General features: G+C 41.5%; 1 protein-coding gene across 1 annotated transcript in view; it reads left to right on the top strand.

Moving 5' to 3' along the window:
* Positions 1–9,442, top strand: part of MICAL2 (microtubule associated monooxygenase, calponin and LIM domain containing 2) — a 285,377-nt gene that overhangs the window by 108,199 nt on the left and 167,736 nt on the right. The window contains exons 8-9 of the mRNA XM_074230325.1: positions 4,991–5,248; positions 5,828–5,943. Coding sequence (XP_074086426.1) covers positions 4,991–5,248; positions 5,828–5,943 — 374 coding nt within the window. The remainder of the gene's footprint in view (positions 1–4,990; positions 5,249–5,827; positions 5,944–9,442) is intronic.

Consider the following 9,442-nt stretch of genomic DNA (forward strand, 5'->3'; position numbering starts at 1 on the left):
ACCCCAACTGAGTGAGTTCTTTCACTTAATGCTTTTTAATCCATTAGACTCTTCCCTGGGGTCTTATCCAGCTCTACAAAATACTCCTAATAGTAGAAGCTCATTTTTAAGGATTTCTCATGACCATTACAGAATTTCTTATTTCTTGTTCTCTGTACAAGAGCCTTGTGACATAGGAATGAAGGTGAAAAGTGAGTGCCCTTCTTGGATAGATGAGGGACCAGAGGTGCAGACAAACTAATGGAAAGACATGTGAATCAGTAAGCCAGCTGGACCAGTAACCTTTTCATTGATTTAGGGTTCTTCCTAACTGTCACTCTGGGGTCACAATAAACCAAATGGATCACAATAACCAATCACAATAAACCAAAAGAACATATAATTTTCCCGTAGAACTAATAGTAATAAATAATATTTATATAGTATCAGACACTCTACTAAACACTTAATAATTAATATTTCGTTTGATACTCACTCTGGATGGTAGGGGCTATAATTTTCCCCATTCTATAGATGAAGAAATTGAGGTTTGTGACTTGTCCAGAGTCTCACAGCTAATAAATATCTGAGGCAGGATTGGGACTCCAGACTCCAGACCTAGTGCACTATCCACTGATCCACCTGACTGACTTGCAGAGTAAGGGATTTTTAACCAATTTTTGTATTATGGACTCCTTTGGCAGATGATGCACCCTGCCCTCTCCTCAGAGTAATAATATTTTATATGCATAAAATAAAATACAAAGAAAATCAATTACAGTGAAATACAGTTCTCAAAGTATTTTAATTTTAAAATAATTAAAAAAAAATAAAGTTCCTGGATGCTAGGTCAAGGCCTCTAGGTAGAGTCTGGTAATACAGAGGAATCACTTTTTCGTTATGGTTGCTATTAAGACATTATATTTATAAGATGTTTTATATACAATTACTCAATTGCACCTTCAAGGTAGGTACTATGCAGTAAGGATTACTACACCTCTTATTTCTTTGATGTTGAGTTGTTCAGTCATGTTTGACTTTTCATGGCTCTGTGGCCCACAGAATACTATCCGTGGGGTTTTCTTGGCAAAGATCCTGGATTGGTTTGCCATTTCCTTCTCCAGTGGCTTAATTTTTATCACAGCCCTCCCACTATAACCTATCCATCTTGGGTAGCTCTGCCCAGCTCAGTTCATGGTTTTATTGAGTTAAGAAGCCCCTCCAGAGCAGCTAGGTGGTGTAGTGGATAAAGCACTGGCCCTGGAGTCAGGAGTACCTGGGTTCAAATCCGGTCTCAAACACTTAATAATTACCTAGCTGTGTGGTCTTGGGCAAGCCACTTAACCCCATTTGCCTTGCCAAAAAAAAAAGAAAATAAAAGCCCCTCCATCCTCACAAGGCAGTAACACAAGAGAGGATTGTACCCATTATACCGATGAGGAACCAAAGACCAGAAATTTTATGTACCTTGCCCACTGCCATATAGTTAGTAAGTGTCTTAGGCAGGAAGGGCAGTTCAGTGGTGCAGTGGATAGAGCACTGACCTTGGGGTCAGGAGGATGGGAGTTCGAATCCAGCATCAGACACTTGACTCATACTAGCTGTGTGCCTTTTGGGAGTGTCAACCTGATTGCCTCGCATCCAGAGCCAGCTCTGGTCACCCTGATTCATTCTGGCCACTGGACCCAGATGGTTTCAGAGGAGAAAGTAAGATTGGTGACTTTGCACAGCACCCCTTCACTCAAATTCAATTCATGTGCTTTTCTTCACATCACCTTCCTGATGTCATGATCTTCTTCAAGAAAGAAGGATAAGCCATCCCTTTAGCAGGAGGCAAACCCAGGTTTTTCTGACTCCCAGTTCAGCACTTGATAGATATCGTCTACCATAATTGCATTTTGGAACTGAATACCTACTTGCCATCCAAGGGAAATCTGGAGATGAAGGAAGATATGGCTTCTGCTGTCCAGGGTCACATGGCTTCAAAGCTTAGAATTCTTGAAGGACTATGGTTGGGCACTAATGAACTAAATAACTCAGAGCTGGATCCCATATTAGGTGTGGTGCATTGGAAGGTAACTACTCCCCTGAGGGATGCTCCTCACCTCTTAGAATGGAGGTGGTCTTGATGGACCCAAGAGGTCAAACAAAGATCCAGGAAACAATCAGCTCAAGGCATCAACACAGACAATGAGTTGTAGTTCTGGAATTTGAACACCAACCTACTGGCTCCAAAATCAAAGCTTTTCTTCTCCTTGGCTGCCTCTGATCCATCATGCTCCATCTACCATTCCTTCTTCTTTGTTCTTTTCTGTTGTTTCTGATGACACAATGCCCAACCTGTGGCCCCTGACACCTCAACCTCATCCCCTTTTAGGTTGCCACAGGTCTCAAGTGATGTCACCTTTGGGATTTTATCTTTTATGCAAGTTTGTTTTCTTCTCTGAAGATTTTCCTATCCATGAAACTGATAGATATAGTCATTTTTATATTTATAGATAGACTTCACTGTAGTGTGAGAGAATTTCACTGTCAAGTACAAGACCACATAAACCATCTCTCATTACAAGTTTGGCACAGGCTTAAAAGCTCCAGGTGCACCTCCACAACAGTATTCAGTCTGGTCTCCAGCTCCTTCTCCTGAGACTTGTTCCTTGAGCCTGCTATTTTTTTTAATAGTTCTTCCTGCTTCTGCATTCTGCAGCCTGGAGGTCCCTGGAGGAGACAGATCTCTTCCAGTCTGGGCCCTTTGGTTTCAGGTTGAAACTGTTGTCTTGGTAGCCAAATGACCTGTTGATTCAGTTTATCTGCCCTGTGCTCTGGCCACCTTGAGCTGACCTATGTACTTCTATGGCAACATCATGGGATCTTTTCCTTTGATTCCTACTCTTCTATATATTTTCATTTCTCTTTGATCCTTATTCTGATCCTTTATGATGGACCAAGGTATTATCCCTTCTGTCTAGATCCCTTCTAAACGCATAGCTTCATTCAAAGGTGTCCTCTTTTCTCCCTAGACAATAGTCCCAGACTGAAGCTCTCTACCTCTGGGATTCCCATTGCTCACATATTAAGAGGTACCATTTGGCCAGCTTCTTTGTCTTCTCTGTTTATTACATCCACCTCAGGAGTGGGTGGTGTTCCCCTCAGACATCATTCTTGATATTCCATCTGTTAATCCTACACCTGTGGAGCAGGGAAGTGGTGGGTAGAGGTGTTTATAAGGATGAACAAGCCTCCTTATTCTCCTCCACCCCCTGACTCAAATACTTCACTTCCCTTAGAAGATCTGGTTCATTCTGTCTTTGATATTTGGTCAGATTACCAGTCATATCAACTCTCCTTTCATGATCAATAAAGTTATAAGTAATTAAGTATCTGCCATATACCAGAAACCATATTGAACACTGGGAATAGATACAAAGATGAAAAATAAACCATCCCCTGTCCTTCAGGAGCTTACATGTCTAATGTCAGTGTCCCCCTTCCTCTGTTTGTGTGGTCACCACTTTCATCATGATTCAACTAGTCTATTATGATTGCCTGGGGTAGGTTTCCCCATTTCTAGTCTCTTTATACTCTGGTCTCTTCTCCATCCAGTTGGCAAAATATTCTTCCTTCTTTGCAAGTTTACTGATCAAGAACCTTCAGGAAGGCCTCCTATTCTGGGATTTAAATTGGAATCATGTCCAGTCCCTCGTCACCACCCCTGTGGTAGTCCTGATTTATGGAAAATTTTTGTATCTTTTCTTTTTGAAAATCTGGCAGCACAAACAGCAAGTTTGTGCTGGGTGACTAAGGGAAATCCAACTTCCATGATCTGCATCTCCATCTTTGTCTTGGCATGCCAAGGTTCTCGGTTTCCTTCCAACCTACCTTTTCACACTTATTTCATATCTCCACCCTTCATGCTTTCTGTGTTTTGGTGAAACTGGCCTGCTTGTTGTTGCTTAATCTTTCCACGTTATTTCCCACTTCCAAGACTTTGCATGATGTCTGGAATGTACTCCCTTCTCCTCTGTACTGTTTAGAACCCCTTGTTCAAAGTTTAACTCACGGGTAGTGTCTTAAAGGAAGTCTTTCTTAATCCTAGTGTTATTTATATTCATTCTATCTTCCTTAAATGATGATGCATCTATTTGTCTGTAAACATGTTGCTTCTTTTCCAAGATAGGATGTTAGTTTGGGGGCATAGGGGCTTTGTTTTTCTTCTTAACTTGGTGTCCTCAACATCTAACCTGGTATCTTGCTTATAAAAGGCGTTTATGTGCTTGTTGCATTGTGTCTCTTCCATTGCCTGAATACTTTATATTCAGTAGGTGTTTAATGAATATGGTAAAAGAATAAATGATTATTTAAATATATGAGAACTATATATATATACAAGTTTAAGTTTATTATATAAATGATATTAATATTTTATATAAATAAAATGATATATGATAGCCTAGATGAACTCAAAGGTCCTTTCTTTTTCCAAGGTTGTCTGAAACAGCCCTTTGGAACATAATGCTAAAAATATTCTAAAACCGGGTCTGTCTTTGTCCATTTTTCCAGGAAAAGAACAGCTTTAAATAATATTTTTTCTTTTTTCAAATTCTTTTCTCAATCCAGTTTTACTCTGTGGCATTCTTTTGATATGAAAGTTTTTAAAAATTTTTTACCAATGGTTTTATAAACATCACTGTCATTTCCCAGTAATCACCTCCCCACATACTTGAATTCTCTCAGAACCGAGAAGTACAGTTGAGCCAAGCAAACTAACATATTGACTTTGGTGATGTATGACCCATTCCACTCCCATAGTTCACTGCCTTTTGGCTGAGAGGAGGGCGATATGTCCCCTTCAATTGTCTGAGTCATGGTGGGTCACTGCATATTTCCGAGTTCCCATGGCTTTTAGTGTTATTTTCCTTCACATTATTGCCATCATTTTTGCCTATCATTCTTTCAATTCAACTTTTGAGTTCCACTCTAGACTCTCATCATGCTATGTTGTTGGTCTCCTCAGGATTATGTTGACACAGATCTCCTGCTTGGCCCGGAAAATGTAAATCAAGACTGCTTGCTGTCCTATGCAAGGGAAGCAGCTGATTTTGCTACCAATTACCAGCTACCTTCCCTGGACTTTGCCATGAATCACTATGGCCAGCCAGACGTGGCGATGTTTGACTTTACCTCCATGTATGCCTCTGAGAATGCTGCTCTAGTCCGGGAGAGACAATCCCATCAGCTCCTTGTAGCTTTGGTGGGAGACAGCTTATTAGAGGTAGTTTGTCTTGGCTTTCTTCTTTAGGAGTATAAGCTTGCATTTTAAAGAACAAAATTCCAGTTACATAATGGGGTGGGTCCCTATACTCTTGTTAACTCAAACAGGATTTGCTCCATCACCTTGGCTCGGGGAACATCTCAGGGAAGACTTTGGCCAGTTGGCAGTACTCATTAAAGAAAATTTTCTTGGCCTTCTGAAAACCCATTTACTTACTGGAAAAACAAAGGGAGCCAGCCCTGTATTCTAGCAGGATGAGATACTGATCCATTTGTTTGCATATGTGTCTGCATACAATACCCTTTTTATATGAAAGATAAAACTGGCCATTTTTACTCATATCATTCAGAATAATTGGGCTAGAGGGTAACTGGGCAGGTCATCTTTATACCATGGGAAGCTGATCCTCTCCCTGGTTTCAGTGACTATTCTTGTGAGCCCATTAAAACAAAAGATTGATTAGTTGTAAGAACCATAAGGAACAGTGGGAACCTTTAGAATCTGGGTCATTGGGTATTGTTGGTTCTTTCTCTTGCTTCTCTAAGTTCTTGGTTGTTTCTCTTCCCCTTTCCCCATCAGCCTTTTTGGCCTATGGGTACAGGATGTGCTCGTGGTTTCTTGGCGGCCTTTGATACAGCATGGATGGTGAGGAGTTGGGACCAGGGAATCCCACCCCTTGAGATCCTGGCTGAGCGGTGAGTGATGACATGGTTGGAAGACAAAAATGGAGTGTTGTTTGTATGAAACAGTAAAAAAGTTCAGTTTGCTTGGAAGACGGAGTTCATTAAGGAGGAATGAGGTTTAATAAGCCTTGAAAAGTAGATTGGAACCAGGTTATTTTAATGCCAAACAGAAATTTCTATTTGATCCTAGAGGTAATGGGGAGCCATTGGTTTTTTTTTTGAACTGGGTAGTGTTATGGTCAGAATTCTGCTTTAGAAATATCAGTGTGGGAGAGAGAGACAGACAGACAGACAGAGACTTGAGGCAGAGAAATAAAACTGGAGAATTTGTTCCTAGAGATAATAAGGCAAAATCATTGGAGTTTACTGAACCCAGGATTGATTTGTTCAAAGCTTTGCCTTAGGAATGGGCAGCTAGGTGGCCCCTGGGCCTTGAGTCAGGCAAGCTCATCTTCTTAAATTTAAATCTGACCTCAGCCACATACTTACTAAATCACTTAACTCTGTTTGCCTCAGTTTCCTTATCAATAAAATGAACTGGGGAAGGAAATGGCAAAACACTCCACTATCTCTGCCAAGAAAACCCCCAAATGGGGTCAAGAAGAGTCAGACAAGTCAGACACGTCTGAAATGACTCAACTATAACAGATGCTTTAGAAATATCATTTGGCAGCTTTGCTGGAAGACAGATTGGGGAAGGGAGAGACTTGAAGCAGCTAATTGCCTTTGTCCTGGGAAGTCTCCAAGCCTTGAATTTCCTGATAATACTTGGTAGTCCAAAAGGCAGAGAGGATATGTTTTAATGGAACTAGTTTCTAAAGGTACCCCTAATTCCTTTGCTTTAGGAGGGAATTCTTGCAGTGGGTTAGACTTAATGGCTCCCCATTAAGGTCCCTTCCCTGATTATTATGATTGTGCTATTTTTATTCCCCTGGGACACTTGTGGCAATGCAATTGAGGTTGCAGTGGTCATAAACATTAGAAAAAGAGAGTTTCAGACTTTGGGAAAGTTGATCAAGCACAAGGAAGGCAATGGGGTGACTGCTTTGGCCTTGTTGCTCAAAGAACATTCTCTTCTAAGGGGCAGCTATATCAGGACCACACAATTCCATGGGACTGGGTTTCTTTTTAGTTTCTGAAGTTAAAGATTTCCCCAATTCACCCTTATTGTTCTGCCATGGTTGAGTAGGCCATGGGGGGAAAAATGCTAATCCCAGGTATGAGAAGCAATAACTTCATCCAGGGAAGGGGCCCAGGGTCCCTCAAGCAGCCTCTCACTCTTGGGTTCTGGTTCCAAACAGGGAGAGTCTCTATCGACTGTTGCCTCAGACAACTCCTGAGAACATCAGTAAGAACTTTGAACAGTATACCCTGGACCCTGGTACTCGGTACCCAAATCTCAACTCAAACTGTGTGCGGCCCCCATCAGGTCAGCTTCTCTCTGAATCCCCTATCCCTCTGTTAGGTTCCTCTTGGTTTGGGAAGGGAAACATGGCTTGAAATGTTGGGGCAGACACATAAACCCACACTAGCAATTACCCTTCCTCCCCTACCCTTCCAGCCCAGGACAGTCAAATAGGAAAGTATTTCACATTCTTTCCTTATTACCCAGAGAATAGAAGGAAGTGGTTACTTAGTCCTCCTTATGCCATATATGTACTCAGCAAGCCACTTGGACAACATGCCTTAGAGGATGACTCGGTCCCTCTACTCACACCATTTCCCCAACTCCATTCCTCATCCCTGATCTCACTGAATCTGTTTCCACCTTGCCCATCAGACTACCCTGGTCCAATCACCTAGGCAAATGAAATCTATGATTAGACATATCACTAAGCAGCAAGACATAGAGAACAGAATGCTGAATTTGGGGGTCCAAGGTCCTGGGCTCTGGTATTTGCTGGAGGTACCCTGGGCACTTATATCTCTGGGCCTTACTTCTCTTGTGTTAAATAAGGAGGCTGGACTAGGTGACCTGTGACGACCCTTCCAATCTAAATCTGAATCTTGGGATCCATACCACTATTTATTAGCATGATGTCCTGAGAGCTAGCAGCATATTGATAAACCTGCCCTCACTGACTGCACTGTGTTAGGTTATGTTGTCTGATGATAGAGAAAAGCAGAAAAAGGACAAAAAAGGAATTGTGAATGTGACAAAAGCCGAACAGTATTGAGTGGGTGGAGGTGGATCATGCATGGCCGGGCAGCAGTGGCCAGGGAGATTTGGGTGAGGGATGGCAGCACACCATTATCCAGACTTTGCATCTTTTCAGGTAAAGCATTTGTACATTACTACGGAGCTACATCATTTGCCTCTTGAGAGATTGGGCTCCATAAGAAGATCAGTCAGTCTGTCCCGGCGGGGTGAGTCTGTCTCATCACACTCTAGTCACTGAGTTCCCATCCGGCTTGTAGTTTCTAGCTGGGGAGAGGGAAGGGGTTATTGGAAGAGGTATGGGTTTAGGGCTGAAGAATTGTACTGTTGTTTATGAGACTGGAATAGTCACATTGTCAGAAAGCTCCTTCAAGGCCTTGTCAGGTCTGACTTCATTGACTTCCACTGCCCTCCTTTCTCATGAGGGTCTTTGAGTTTTATAAAAGGTAATAGGTTGACATTCAGTTTATTGAATTTGTCTGCTTTTCATCATCTCCTGTCCATGTTGAACTTTAGCTCCCTTGACTATGTTTAAAATGAATTATTAATACATTTTTATTTTGACACCCCAGACACTTTTCAACAAACACCAAAGTACTTCGGCCCAAAACACATAAGCAAAACTGCCAAAAATTCAGACAAGAGAATGCCAACTTCCTTTTTTGAAGCCTTACAGTGGTTAACAGAAAAGGAAGACTATGTCTTTGATTCTAATAACTTGATATCACATTATCTGTTGTATTTATTTGACCTGACTTTGCTGCCTTTGAGTGCTGTTTTCATTTACATTGTTGTGGTCATTGGGTAAAAGAAGGCCTAACACACTGGAGAGAAGCTGGCCACAGAATCCTAGATCTAAGATCTGCTTCCTCTGACTCTTCCTGGTCCCTAGAGTGGTCATGTTACCCCTCAAGCATTTCTTTAAGATTATTTGTTCCAGTCGAGGAAGTTACTCACTGGAAGATCCCTGCACCAATGATCTAGATCACAGACCTAGAACAACCAGAATCATTGTAGCATATATTGGCTCAGCTATCTTGACTTGGTGTCACATCATGGAAGTTTTTTGGATTGCTCTGAAATCTTCTGGTATGACATTTCTTCTAAGTCAAATAAGAGGGTAAAGTGTTCTAGACATGGAATCAGAAAATCCTGAATTTAAATATTGTCTCAGATATGTATGTGCATGGGCAGGTTGCTTTATCTCTTTCAGCCTCAGTTCCCTAATTTTTGTACTTATATGCATCTCTTTTTGCTGCCCTTGCTCTACATTCTACCTGTGCTTTTGTATATCTGATACTCAGGTATTTTTTGCCTAGGTTGATTCTCTAGTTATCTCGTATCTGTTCTTAA

The sequence above is a fragment of the Macrotis lagotis genome, chromosome 3, assembly GCF_037893015.1.
Source record: "Macrotis lagotis isolate mMagLag1 chromosome 3, bilby.v1.9.chrom.fasta, whole genome shotgun sequence".
NCBI lineage: Eukaryota > Metazoa > Chordata > Mammalia > Peramelemorphia > Peramelidae > Macrotis > Macrotis lagotis.